This window comes from Thalassophryne amazonica, chromosome 10 (assembly GCF_902500255.1).
Source record: "Thalassophryne amazonica chromosome 10, fThaAma1.1, whole genome shotgun sequence".
Lineage (NCBI taxonomy): Eukaryota > Metazoa > Chordata > Actinopteri > Batrachoidiformes > Batrachoididae > Thalassophryne > Thalassophryne amazonica.
The window spans coordinates 48,938,637-48,953,978 of record NC_047112.1 but is presented as its reverse complement, the minus strand read 5'-3'; the positions used below and the strand labels follow the sequence as shown (position 1 = coordinate 48,953,978).

The 15,342-nt window shown below is 41.8% G+C and overlaps 1 protein-coding gene across 3 annotated transcripts in view; it reads right to left on the bottom strand.

The window, feature by feature from the left end:
- rubcn (rubicon autophagy regulator) overlaps window positions 1–15,342 on the bottom strand; it is a 60,919-nt gene that overhangs the window by 9,803 nt on the left and 35,774 nt on the right. For all 3 annotated transcript variants that reach the window (XM_034179978.1, XM_034179977.1, XM_034179976.1), the window contains 4 exons: window positions 3,869–4,001; window positions 3,539–3,684; window positions 3,330–3,394; window positions 1,644–1,882 (listed from right to left, as the gene is read on the bottom strand). In XM_034179978.1, the coding sequence (XP_034035869.1) occupies window positions 1,644–1,882; window positions 3,330–3,394; window positions 3,539–3,684; window positions 3,869–4,001 (583 nt within the window). The remainder of the gene's footprint in view (window positions 1–1,643; window positions 1,883–3,329; window positions 3,395–3,538; window positions 3,685–3,868; window positions 4,002–15,342) is intronic.

The window sequence follows — 15,342 nt, the reverse complement described above, 5'->3', positions numbered from 1 at the left end:
AAGACAGCTTCAACCCTTGGATATCAGTGTGAGCAGAGTTGACGCTGAGAGCTGCATGGGAGCACTGAGCGACGGCGGAGGATTAGCGTCTGCACTTGGAAGGAGCTGGATCGACACCGCTGGGTGGTCATGAGCTGCGCAGGTAGGTGCTGCATGGTTCAGCTCTCAATGTGGTCCGCAAAATACAAACATATCGGTAGGTAAAATGCAGCTCATGAGAGGGCACTCGAGGCTTGTGTGACTGTTCCTGCGACTTCTGACTACCATAGAAAAATAAAAATTTCAATGTTACTGATAACTTAACAAGACAATGGAGAAGGCCAGAAAAAATGCCACCAAAAAGAAAATCATACTCTGCAGATTACAAGTTGCGACTGGTGAAATATGCATCCGAAAACGGTAGGCGTCACAATATTATCATCTGAACTTTTCATGTTAACATACCTGTTTGTCCATGGGACTTATAGTCCAGTGCAACTTATTTATGGTTTATTTTTCTTTATAATGGATAAGTGGCTGGTGCGACTTATACTCCGGTGCGACTTATAGTCCGGAAAATACGGTAGTTTTTGAAAAAAATAAAAAGGGCCGTTACTTTATTGACAGACCTCGTATTTGCCTTTAACAACCTTCCCATGTTGTTGGGTTGAGTTTAGACACAGCTGACTGTGAACAACCAACATCTTTTGCAACATTGCGTGATGATTTACCCTCTTAAGAGTTTGATAATCCTCTCCTTTGTTTCAATTGACATCTCTCGTGTTGGAGCCATGATTCATGTCAGTCCACTTGGTGCAACAGCTCTCCAAGGTGTGATCACTCCCTTTTAGATGCAGACTAACGAGCAGATCTGATTTGATGCAGGTGTTAGTTTTGGGGATGAAAATTTACAGGGTGATTCCATATTTTTTTCCCTCTGCTTGGTCTAAAAAAGTAATCGTTACTGACTGCCACAATTTTTTTTTTTCTGATTTCTTAGTGTTTCTTAAAGCCAGATAGTTGCCATTTGAAATGACTTTAGTTTTGTGTCATGTCTGTGATCTGCTTTTTTCCTACAAAATTAAACAACTGAATAAACATCCTCCGAGGCCGGTGATTCCATAATTTTTGCCAGGGGTTGTATGTTTGATACTTGTTTGAGTGTTTAACACTCCGTGCCCCTGTGAGGTAAAGAAGCGTTCATTTCTCCACTTTGCATTTGTCGACAGATACAAGCTGCCTTAAACACTTCTGCAGCATCTCATGTAACTACAGAAGAGAGTTATTGTAAAGTCAAGTTGTTTCAATACCTTCACAAATATCACAGCTGTACAACTGACAACAGTATTTTGGGATATATATATATATTATATAGATATATACATACACACACACACACACACACACACACACACACACACACACATACATACAAACACATAAAAATGTGTACCAGTATTAAGGCATGAAGTGCCTTTTTTCACCACCATTTTTTGGGTAGTTTGTCAGTTATTCATTCTGGCTTCATACAGTTTAGAAATTTTGAGCAGCAACAAAAGCAATTCCATCTTAGCTTCACGCTCAGCTTTTTCTTTTTAAAAATAGATTTTAAAAAGAATTCACAGGGACACTGACTGATTTTCCCAGCCTGCTCGTTTGCTCACCCTGACGGTCTCCAGAGCTTTGATTTTCTTGTACAGGCCACTGTTGATGTCCATGGGGTTGAACAGCGGGTCTCCAGCGATTTTGCTCAGCAGGTCCCGGGCAAAGTTGCTCACATAGTACTTGCTGAAGTCCCACTTCCTCAGCACTCGCCCAGGAACTACCGCCTGGGCATTCTCGTGACAGCACTGGCAGAAATAGCGACCGAGGTACTCACAGTAGCGTAGTCGCTTAATGTAGTCTGAGGAGGTGGGTGGGGTAGTGGGGAGAAGCAGATAAAGCAGCAGTAAAATTCTGTACTGGACATCATTTGAGTGACAACATAATGCGCTCTGAATCGTATGTCTTAATACAAAGTTTGGAGTGGCTTTTGTTCAAAGACTTGTACCATGGCGTGGGAGATATTTCCACTGCATAATTACTCACCACCCATGAACGTATCTACAGTGAGGAAAATAAGTATTTGAACACCCTGCGATTTTGCAAGTTCTCCCACTTAGAAATCATGGAGGCATCTGAAATTTTCATCTTAGGTGCATGTCCACTGTGATAGACATAATCCAAAAAAAAAAAAAAAAAAAAAAAAATCCAGAAATCACAATGTATGATTTTTTTAAAAATGTATTTGCATGTTACTGCTGCAAATAAATATTTCAACACCTGCCAATCAGCAGAAATTCTGGCCCTCAAAGACCTGTTAGTACGCCTCTAAAAGGTCGACCTCCACTCCACTTATTATTCCAAATTAGAAGAACCTATTTGAGGTTGTTAGCTGCATAAAGACACCTGTCCATCCCACACAATCAGTAAGACTCCAACTACTAGCATGGCTAAGACCAAAGAGCTGTCCAAAGACACCAGAGATAAAATTGTAGACCTCCACAAGGCTGGAAAGGGCTACGGGGCAACTACCAAGCAGCTTGGTGAAAAAAGATCAATTGTTGGAGCAATTATTAGAAAATGGAAGAAGCTAAACATGACTGTCAGTCTCCCTCGGACTGGGGCTCCATGCAAGATCCCACCTCGTGGCCTATCAATGATCCTAAGAAAGGTGAGGAATCAGCCCAGAACTGCACGGGAGGAGCTGGTCAATGACCTGAAGAGAGATGGCACCACTGTTTCCAAGGTTACTGTGGGTAATACACTAAGGCATCATGGGTTAAAATCATGCATGGCACGAAGGTTCCCCTGCTTAAATCAGCACACGTCCAGGCCCGTCTTAAGTTTGCCCATGACCATTTGGATGATCCAGAGGAGTCATGGGAGAAAGTTATGTGGTCAGATGAGACCAAAATAGAACTTTTTGGTCTTAATTCCACTTGCCGTGTTTGGAGGAAGAAGAATGCTAAGTACCATCCCAAAAACACCGTCCCTACTGTGAAGCATGGGGGTGGAAGCATCATGCTTTGGGGGTGTTTTTCTGCACATGGGACAGGACGACTGCACTGTATTAAGGAGAGGATGACCGGGCCATGCATTGCAAGATTTTGGGGAACAACCTCCTTCCCTCAGTTAGAGCATTGAAGATGGGTCGTGGATGGGTCTTCCAACATGACAATGACCCGAAGCACACAGCCAGGATAACCAAGGAGTGGTTCTGTAAGAAGCATATCAAGGTTCTGGAGTGGCCTAGCCAGTCTCCAGACCTAAACCCACTGTAGAAATATTCCTGTCCCTGTTAGTATTACCTGGATCAATCCGGATTCCACAACCAGCACAGCGATAGTTCTGCTTCGCCACGACAGACTTCCTCCTGACAGATAAGCGCATCATGCAAGAAAATTATATGTATGGCGTGAATGGGATGATGGTGCTGAACCCTTCCTATGACAAATATGAATCACTGAATGTAAGAAAGTAAACAGGAAACTGGAGGGTAAAAGCGCAGTGGACTTACTTGGGGGCGGGATGGATGTTGAAAATGATCTGTGGTCGAGGTGGTGCCCACTCCAGGTTGCCTCGGACACGAATCCTCAGCTTGTAGATGTCTGCATGTTCGCCATCATCAGGTGAAATTGGCAGAGAGTTTGGAATGGGCAGCAGCTAGGAGACAGCAAAGAAGAAAGTTCAGTGTGGGGTGAAAACTCTCCATTACTGATTAATCTGTTGATTATTCTTATGATTAATGTAATAATTGTTCAGTCTGTGAAATTTCTGAAATGAGTTAAAGGTTTCATTACAGATTCCTAAGTTTGAAGAGGATGTTTTTTACTATATACACGTGTACCTTCTGTGGAGCATCCTGTTCTGGGACCAGCCAGTCGAGCTCGGAGGCGGCGGGAAGCTGCATACCCTCAAACTGCTTCAGCAAACCCATGGCTACTGACTCAGCAGAGTTGGACTGGAGGAAGGAAGGAGAGCTGACAACACAAAACAGAGTGTCAATGACGCAGAGCTCATCCGTATTTATTCTCCTCTTTCTCCATACTATGCAGTTGAAGAAAACGATGACTTAATACAATTCTTCAACAGCTGAAAATTTTCTCGGACTTCTTTTAGTGTGAATACACTTTTAAATGAAACCTCAACTAAGAGGTGGAATGCTTACAGCAGTGTGGAAACTATCTTAGGGAACAGCAATTTACACATTGCTGTAAATATTTTTGCTGGGGACTGAAGTTCTCTTCCAAAACTTTTACTACAGTGTGTAAATTTTCTTGAATGGCATCTTATTTTCCTCAGCAACGAAGACCAACCAAATTCAGGAACATGCCTTAAGGCCCCTTCACACATAGTACGAATGTGGTCGAACTGTGCATGAAGCAGGAATCATATGCAATACATGTAAAATCGGAGCTGCCTCAAACGCCTCGTACACCTGTTGCTACAACTATCAGCGCCCATCGATCCCTCTTGCGGCAGGTGTCGGCCAAATTCCAGGTGACACACACAAACATCTAACACCGCCCACTTGGCACTTAGAAATGTGTGGCCATTCGTGCTATTAGCACAACAACAGCCAGCAGATGATCACTTTTGAGCTGGTGGTGAGTACACGTGGCGTGCCAGAATGCCGGCTCACCCCACAGCATGTGTGGTTTGCAAGCGCCCTCCCCCGCAAGCGAGGCGCCTCTCATCTGATCACATAATTCATTTTATTGTGTAAAATATTTGTATACATGATTGCATATAATGACACATCATAACAAATCATAACATTCAATAAAAACAGCTATTAATTAAAATCTGGTGGCATTCATTATACTATAATACACATTGGAATCCAACTTTAATCACTTTCTATGAATTGTGATTAAAGACAAACACTTCATCAACATATTAGCGCTTCAGACTGTTGTCCATATGAGGTAAAAACAGAAGAGAAACTTTTTAATATGTAAGAGCCTCTTTTTTTAAATCTAGAAATTCATCTAGCCACAAATGTGGCGAGTTGCAGTAGCCACACATAGGGCTGAAACGATTCCTCAAATAATTCGATTACTAAAATGCTTTGAGGCAAAATTCTCTGCTTCGAGGCTTCGTTTAATTCACTATGTGCGCAATGCATGCACAGTGTGCCGTAAAGCGCATGCGAAGCGCGGAATGCAAAATGGAGATGCATGGAGGTGAAAACAATGAGCGACAGGGAGCACAAAATAACACACGGAGAAAATGTCAGAAACTGTCAGATGAAGAAGATATTATGCAAAAGAACACGTGTTTATTGATTGTGCTATGTTTCTAGTTTATGTGTCAACTACTTATGCATTTTATTACTAAGGTGTACTGTTTTTTTGTATTATCCACTGTTTGTTGTGTATTAAGTGGTTTGCATTGTATTTGCATTATATGAGCATAACCTAAATTGATCTTTTGTAACTGCCAGTAAATGCTATTATTGTGTAACTACTGTGCACCTGCTGAGTGTGTGTGAAAAAACAAGATGTGCGACAGTTTAGAAACTGTGAAGACATACTGTGGGAAACTGATAAATGGGTCAGACATTCCGTGGCCAGAATGAGACATGTATGCACAAAACAACTCCTTTAGAGGTAATTATCCTGAAGGACACCACGTCAAGCACAGAAGAATGCACTGCGCACAGGACGAGAAGTGGACCAATCAAGAAAGAATATATACATCTTAGCGTAGTGACACAATGTTTAGACAGAAGCTCATCGCATATATGGGTTCAGGGAGAGGTAGATGGGGTTCCTGCTCAGAGCCTGATTGCTAGGGCAACTTAAGCGTGAATCCAGAGACTCTTATTGTTACTTTGGCTCATCCTCTGTATTAAAGGCGAGGTCAATCTAAGAACTGGACTGAGTCCTGGTCATCTTTCCCTCTCTCATCGACAGACGTGCAGGGTGTGACCGAGGTAAATTGTTAAACAATTTCATGTTGATGTTTTGGGTTTACAGTTGTGCGATACTGTAGTAAAAAGGTCTGCTCCAACACAGATCATTATCAATTAAACCCAAAGCAAAACACAGTACAATGCATTTACTGTAACATGGAATTAGCTTTCCATAACACTTCTTCCATGCTACAGCATCTGAGCTGAAACATTTGTTTTTGTCTCGCGAATGTTCCGCTGAGGAAACAAGATTAGTCTGATTATTTACCCAGATTGACAACAAATAAGTAAATACTTGCAACAATACTGCATTTTTTTTTTTGGTTTCTTGAGGCATTTTGTGAATGCAGAAATGCGCTCCGACCTCAAAATGCTCTTCTGTGACAAACCAAATGTACCCTTTCCTTCTGTGGCATTTAATAGCAGCCGGCATCCTTGTTGTTGCATTGCTGTCACCTTCTGCATCACTCCATTATAGCAGTACTAAATCCCTTCAAGTCCAGTATCGTTTAAGTATTTAAAAAGCCAACACTTCCCCCTCCCACTTTAATTTAATCTTTATTTAACCAGGTTAGTCCCATTCACATCAAGATCTCTTTTACAATTCCAATGAAGTTGGGACATTGTGTAAAATGTAAATAAAAACAGAATAATGATTTGCAAATCCTCTTCAACCTATATTCAATTGAATACACCACAAAGACAAGATATTTAATGTTCAAAGTGATAAACTTTATTGTTTTTGTGCAAATATTTGCTCATTTGAAATGGATGCCTGCAACACATTTCAAAAAAGTTGGGACGGGGCAACAAAAGACTGGGAAAGTTGATGAATGCTCAAAGAACACCTAACTGGAAACAGGTGAATGTCATGAATGGGTATAAAAGGTGCATCCCCAAAAGGCTCAGCCGTTCACAAGCAAAGATGGAGCAAGGATCACCACTTCGTGAACAACTATGTGAAAAAATAGTCCAACAGTTTAAGAACAATGTTTCTCAATGTTCAATTGCAAGGAATTTAGGGATTCCATCATCTACAGTGCATAATATAATCAGAAGATTCAGAGAATCTGGAGAACTTCCTACAGGTAAGCAGCAAGGCCAAAAACCAACACTGAATGCCCGTGACCTTCGATTCGTCAGGCGGCACTGCATTAAAGGTGATAGAGGTTGAATGGGGCATTAATCCTTGTTCTGTGATGTGATATGTAGCCCAAAAAAAATTGGTTGGGTCTGTAATGGCTCAGAACCTTCCTAAAAAGCTCTCTGAAACAGCTATGTTACTATGCTGGGTTTAGAATGCCTCGTTTGCTTTTAATGGCGTCGTTTCGGAGCTTATTTGGCAACCTCATTATGAAATGCACGCAGGTGTTGGCGCTGATCGGTTGCCGTTGTTTGATTGGCTGCCTTGCTCTCACTGAAAATGCCGCTAGGAGGATTAGGAAAGTCTCCGGTTCAACTCAGAACAGAATGAAAATGATCGCTGATTCGCTCATTTCACTGTAAATCAAAAATGGATTCAGCCTCAGACAGATCATCCAATCATCATGCAGAAGCTGGGCGTCCGGGCCAGCCGAGGCCAGACCACTGCCCCATAGACCCCCAGACACGCAGAACCTCTGATGGGCGGGACAAAGCCCAGCATTTATCCAATGACTCGTCTCGTTTTGCTGCACTTGTGTCGCTATTGAAGTCTGTGGACGACGGTTTGAAGCTGCGGGTTTGAGTGAGAGGAATTCCGCGTCGTTACCAGTGATAAGAAGCTGATTCTGAACAAAAGTTGAGCACGTTGTAGCGAAAACAAGACGACAGTAATCCTCACTACCTTATTTAACAGATCACGTTTCAACATTGCTGTTGAGTGATAAATCTTGTTCCTCGCCCACCAACATGAAGTCAGCCAGAGGCTGACTGTGACATAAAGTCCAGTCACAAAATAATAATGATAGTAAAAAAAAAAAAAAAGATCCGAAATAAATTTAAAAACAAAAGAAAATGTGATACTTACAGGCTGTACTGATTGCTGGGGTTGATTCTGTCGCAAAGTCGGAACTAACCCTCTACTGAATATTAAATGCCGACTGAAGCCAGCTCGAAATTGTGCAAGGTTTGTGAAACAGTCCTCCGTGAAATGCGCAGAGCAAAGAAATAGTCGGCGGTTGTATGTACTGGGGATGCGGTTAAAAATGAATAAAAGCCATTGATTGCATACATTGCTTTCCGTGGGAAGAATATGTAAAGATCGTAGTCCGCTATGACAGCCTGGGAAGGCACACCTGTAGCTCGCCATTGCTCCTCTTCCAGTGGTAGGAATGGGTGGGCACAACCTTATTAATAATTAATTTCGAAGGGGCGTGTGTGAAAGGGGGTGGGTGTGGCTGTGTGTGTGTGTGTGTGGGGGGGGGGGGGGGCTATTGGTGAAAAAGTGACGTAACTTTTCTCTCAAAAACAGATTGGCCTGTTTTCTAGGGGCAATTCAAAAAAGGAGAAATACTTGAAATGGAGGTTCTTTTGCTGGGACTTCGTGTGTATTCCCCACAGCAGGGAGACTCTGAACTAACACCAAAAACATGAAAAAGATGATTTTGATTCTCTATGCCCTTTAAAAACCTGACATCATAGTGTAAAGGGTCTTAGTGCCTGGGCTCAGGAACACTTCAGAAAACCATTGTCAGTTAATACAGTTCGTCGCTACATTTAGAAGTGCAAGTTAAAACTCTACCATACAAAGTGAAAGCCATACATCAACAACATCCAGAAACACTGCCACCTTCTCTGGGCCCGAGCTCATTTCAAATGGGCAGACACAAAGTGGAAACGTGTGCTGTGGTCTGATGAGTCCAAGTTTCAAATTGTTTTTGAAAATCATGGACATCATGTTCTCTGGACAAAAGAAAAAAACAGCATCCAGATTGTTACCAGCGCAAAGTTCAAAAGCCAGCATCTGTGATAGTATGGGGATGTGTTAGTGCCCATGGCATGGGCAACTTACACATCTGTGATGGCACCATCAATGCTGAAAGGTACATCCAGGTTTTGGAGCAACACATGCTGCCATCCAAGCAACGTCTTTCAGGGACGTCCCTGCTTATTTCAGCAAGACAATGCCAAGCCACATTCTGCATGTGTTACAAAAGCGTGGCTTCATAGTAAAAGAGTGCGGGTACTAAACTGGCCTGCCTGCAGTTCAGACCTGTCGCCCATTGAAAATGTGTGGCGCATTACGAAGAGCAAAATACGACAACGGAGACCCTGGACTGTTGAACTGAAGCCTTACATGAAGCAAGAATGGGAAAGAATTCCACCTATAAAGCTTCAACAATTAGTGTCCTCAGTTCCCAAACACTTAGAGTGTTGTGAGAAGGAAAGGTGATGTAACACAGTGGTAAACATACCACTGTCCCAGCTATTTTGAAACATGTAGCAGGCATCCATTTCAAAATGAGCAAATATTTGCACAAAAACAATAAAGTTCATCAGTTTGAACATTAAATATGTTGTCTTTGTGGTGTATTTAATTGAATATAGGCTAAAGAGGATTTGCAAATCATTGTATTGTTTTTATTTACATTTTACACAACGTCTCAACTTCACTGGAACTGGGATTGTACAAGGGAGACCTGGACAATGATAAAGTTTACAATTCACCTAACCTGCTAATCCTATATTTAAAGTACTTCCAACAGAAACTTCTTTCAGGCCTAATATGGCAATATGTTTTAATTTTTTTGGTCATCTTTTTTTGTCATTATTAAAATTAATCCAGAATATGGATTAAACCCAAACAGTTCAACTAGTAAATTCTCACAAATCCAACAAGACAAAGCATTCATGATATGCACACTCTTAAGGCTATGAAATTGGGCTATTAGTAAAAAAAAAAAAGTAGACAAGGGGGTGTTCACAATAATAGTAGCATCTGCTGTTGACGCTACAAACTCAAAACTATTATGTTCAAACTGCTTTTTTAGCAATCCTGTGAATCACTAACCTAGTATTTAGTTGTATAACCACAGTTTTTCATGATTTCTTCACATCTGCGAGGCATTCATTTTGTTGGTTTGGAACCAAGATTTTGCTCGTTTACTAGTGCGCTTGGGGTCATTGTCTTGTTGAAACACCCATTTCAAGGGCATGTCCTCTTCAGCATAAGGCAACATGACCTCTTCAAGTATTCTGACCTATCCAAACTGATCCATGACACCTGGTATGCGATATATAGGTCCAACACCATAGTAGTAGAAACATGCCCATATCATGATGCTTGCACCACCATTCTTCACTGTGAACTGTGGCTTGAATTCAGAGTTTGGGGGTCATCTCACAAACTGTCTGCAGCCCTTGGACCCAAAAAGAACAATTTTACTCTCATCAGTCCACAAAATATTCCTCCATTTCTCTTTAGGCCAGTTGATGTATTCTTTGGCAAATTGTAACCTCTTCTGCGCATGTCTTTTATTTAACAGAGGGACTTTGCGGGGGATTCTTGCAAATAAATTAGCTTCACACAGGCGTCTTCTGTCACAGCACTTACAGGTAACTCCAGACTGTCTTTGATCATCCTGGAGCTGATCAATGGGTGAGCCTTTGCCATTCTGGTTATTCTTCTATCCATTTTAATGGTTGTTTTCCGTTTTCTTCCAAGCGTTTTTTTTTTTTTTTTTGTCCATTTTAAAGCATTGGAGATCATTGTAGATGAACAGCCTATAATTTTTTGCACCTGTGTATAGGTTTTCCCCTCTCCAATCAACTTTTTAATCAAACTACGCTGTTCTTCTGAACAATGTCTTCAACATCCCATTTTCCTCAGGCTTTCAAAGAGAAAAGCATGTTCAACAGGTGCTGGCTTCATTCTTAAATAGGGGACACCTGATTCACACCTGTTTGTTCCACAAAATTGACAAACTCACTGACTGAATGCCACACTACTATTATTGTGAACACCCCCTTTTCTACTTTTTTTTTTTTTTTTTTTAACTAATGGCCCAATTTCATAGCCTTAAGAGTGTGCATATCATGAATGCTTGGTCTTGTTGGAATATGTGAGGATCTACTGGTACCTTGTTTCCCATGTAACAATAAGAAGTATACTCAAAACCTGGATTAATCTTTTTAGTCACATAGCACTACTATTATTCTGAACACTACTGTATATCAAACTGACATTCCAATTCATGTTCAAATGCGATTAACAGTTTATAAGGCAAAAGGGATCTCACAAGGCATAAATGAGAAAGTATGGACATGGACTTATTAAAATGCAATATGCTCCTGACTACCAGGACACATATCTAGATATCCTGGTAGTCAGGAGGATATGTTATGTAAATTTTCATACAGGTTGATGCAATTCAAGTAAACATGGCTAGAAAGGGAGCTCGGAGACTTTAGCACTTTGTTTGCCACTGATTCATGTGTGATCCTGAAAAAGAATGAATGTCCTTTGTGGCCACCAGGACCCTGCCAGTAGCAACAAGGTTTCACAAGCAACTTGATAGGCCTGTTTCTCTTTACTTTGTGTTGTGGTCATTGTGCATGTTAATGGATACAATTGTGCCATAGTTAACAAACATTTTGCTGATCCAGTGACTGACTCCTGACTCATGTGCTTGTTCTGCTAATCTCAGGGAATATCATAAATTAAGGTTCTGTGAGTCCTTGACATTTGATAAAGTTAAACAGTTGTGACTGAGTATGACTTTTCAAGGTCACCTGAGGTCAAAGGTTCTGTGACCAATAGAAAAGTGATATGACTTAATATTAGTGTTTAACAGTAACCATAGATGTGGTTTATCTTTAACTACACTCAACAAAAATATAAACGCAACACTTTTGGTTTTGCTCCCATTTTGTATGAGATGAACTCAAAGATCTAAAACTTTTTCCACATACACAATATCACCATTTCCCTCAAAAATTGTTCACAAACCAGTCTAAATCTGTGATAGTGAGCACTTCTCCTTTGCTGAGATAATCCATCCCACCTCACAGGTGTGCCATATCAAGATGCTGATTAGACACCATGATTAGTGCACAGGTGTGCCTTAGACTGCCCACAATAAAAGGCCACTCTGAAAGGTGCAGTTTTATCACACAGCACAATGCCACAGATGTCGCAAGATTTGAGGGAGCGTGCAATTGGCATGCTGACAGCAGGAATGTCAACCAGAGCTGTTGCTCGTGTACTGAATGTTCATTTCTCTACCATAAGCCGTGGCAGTACATCCAACCAGCCTCATAACCGCAGACCACGTGTAACCACACCAGCCCAGGACCTCCACATCCAGCATGTTCACCTCCAAGATCGTCTGAGACCAGCCACTCGGACAGCTGCTGAAACAATCGGTTTGCATAACCAAAGAATTTCTGCACAAACTGTCAGAAACCGTCTCAGGGAAGCTCATCTGCATGCTCGTCGTCCTCATCGGGGTCTCGACCTGACTCCAGTTCGTCGTTGTAACCGACTTGAGTGGGCAAATGCTCACATTCGCTGGCATTTGGCACATTGGAGAGGTGTTCTCTTCACGGATGAATCCCAGTTCACACTGTTCAGGGCAGATGGCAGACAGCGTGTGTGGCGTCGTGTGGGTAAGCGGTTTTCTGATGTCAATGTTGTGGATCGAGTGGCCCATGGTGGCGGTGGGGTTATAGTATGGGCAGGCGTCTGTTATGGACGAAGAACACAGGTGCAGTTTATTGATACCGTGACGAGATCCTGAGGCCCACTGTTGTGCCATACATCCAAGAACACCACCTCATGTTGCAGCAGGTTAATGCACGGCCCCATGTTGCAAGGATCTGTACACAATTCTTGGAAGCTGAAAATGTCCCAGTTGTTGCATGGCCGGCATACTCACCAGACATGTCACCCATAGAGCATGTTTGGGATGCTCTGGACCGGCGTATACGACAGCGTGTACCAGTTCTTGCCAATATCCAGCAACTTCACACAGCCATTGAAGATGAGTGGACCAACATTCCACAGGCCGCAATTGACAACCTGATCAACTCTATGCGAAGGAGATGTGTTGCACTGCATGAGGCAAATGGTGGTCACACCAGATACTGACTGGTATCCCCCCCCCAATAAAACAAAACTGCACCTTTCAGAGTGGCCTTTTATTGTGGACAGTCTAAGGCACACCTGTGCACTAATCATGGTGTCTAATCAGCATCTTGATATGGCACACCTGTGAGGTGGGATGGATTATCTCAGCAAAGGAGAAGTGCTCACTATCACAGATTTAGACTGGTTTGTGAACAATATTTGAGGGAAATGGTGATAGGGTGTATGTGGACAAAGTTTTAGATCTTTGAGTTCATCTCATACAAAATGGGAGCAAAACCAAAAGTGTTGCGTTTATATTTTTTTTGAGTAGTTACGTCCCTCGTGATGCGAAGCAAGGCAGGGGTGTTGCTCTTATTTATAAATCTAGGTTTAGCTTATTAGCTGTTCGGGGTTACAAATATAACTCTGAGCATCTAATTCTCCTCTCTGCTCAGGATATTACACATTGCCAAGGTCAGAAGAATAAAAATCAGTCGTATTACTCTGTCACTGTATATAGGCCTTCTGGCCCATATTCTGAATTCTTAGATGATCTCTAACTTGTCAACTAGTGTAGATAACATTCTGATCATTGGTGATTTTAACATTCATATAAATAAGCCTTCTGATCCCCTCTGCAAATCATTTATGGAAATTGTGGATGCATTAGGATTTCGGCAATGCATTCGGGATTCGACGCACATTAGTGGAAATACCCTGGATCTGGTTCTCGCACGTGGTATTGCTGTCATGAATATTGACATCATGCCTCTTACATCAGTGGTGTCTGATCACTCACTTATTAAGTTTACAGTTTCGCTGCCGTGTTTAGTGGAACAACAACCTTATATATCATTATGGCGATGCATCAACTCCTCAACTAAGACTGAACTCGAAGCTAGACTGCCTGATGTCTTAGCTTCACATTTGACAAATACCCAGTCAGTAGACAGACTTGTAGATAGTTTAAACTCAGTGCTCAAAACTACACTTGACATGATTGCACCACCTGTGTTAAAACCGCGCTCCCCCAAATCACAGTCACCTTGGTTCAATGATTATCTGCGTAACCTCAAGCATAAAGCAAGAGGTCTAGAATGGAAATGGTGTCATTCAAAATTAGAAGTATTTCACCTTGCGTGGCGTGATGCTATCTTAGACTATAAGCACGCATTATTGGCTACAAAGCGGACCTACTACTCTGATTTGATCAACAAAAACAAGCATAACTCGAAGTTCTTGTTCAACACAGTGGCAACACTTAATGCATGGACAACCACCTGTAGTTCGCTCTCCTTTTACAGCACAAGATTTCCTGGATTACTTTGGGAAGAAAATAGAAGACATCAGGTTAAACATATCCCGGCATGCCTTAACCCAGCCACTACACAATGCTATTGAGGTGGGCGTCACCACTGAGGTATTACCAAGATATACAGAATTTGATAGTATCTGACTAGGCATGCTGACAAAACTCGTAATGTCAACAAAAAGCACAACCTGTTTATTTGATCCTATACCAACAAAACGGTTTAAGGACCTGTGGCCCACTCTTGGGCCGACTGTGCTGGAAACGATTAATGTTTCTTTAACTTCTGGATCTGTTCCTAAATGTTTCAAATCTGCAGTGATTAAACCATTACTTAAGAAGCCTAATCTGGACCCTAGTGTATTGAAAATCTATCGGCCAATATCAAATGTATCATTTTTCTCTAAAATTCTGGAAAAAGTGGTGTCACAGCAGCTCGTAGACTATCTTACTGAGAATAATCTCTTTGAGCCACTGCAGTCTGCTTTTAGAAAATATCATTCCACAGAGACGGCTCTCACTAAAGTGGTGAATGATCTTCTGCTTACAATGGATTCGGACACCACTACGGTTCTGTTGCTGTTAGATCTCAGTGCTGCATTTGATACAGTGGATCATCATATTCTACTTGATAGGCTGGAAAATCATTTTGGGATTACTGGGAGTGCCCTTGCATGGCTGACGTCATACTTGACCAGTCGTTTTCACTGTGTTTTGTACAGTAACACTACCTCTAACCTTAGTGACATGAAATTTGGAGTTCCACAGGGGTCTGTCTTAGACCCCCTGCTTTTCTCCCTTTATACAGCACCCCTTGGGCACATATTGCGGCATTTTGGGATTACCTTTCACTGCTATGCAGATGATACTCAGTTATACATGTCGATAACTGTTAGTAATCTCATTCACATAAAGTCCTTAGAAGATTGCCTTGCAGCAGTGAGAAGCTGGATGTCCAGAAACGTCCTACTTTTAAACTCTGATAAGACTGAAATGATGGTTCTTGGTCGAGTGAGACATCAGCATCAATTTGACCAGTTAATGCTC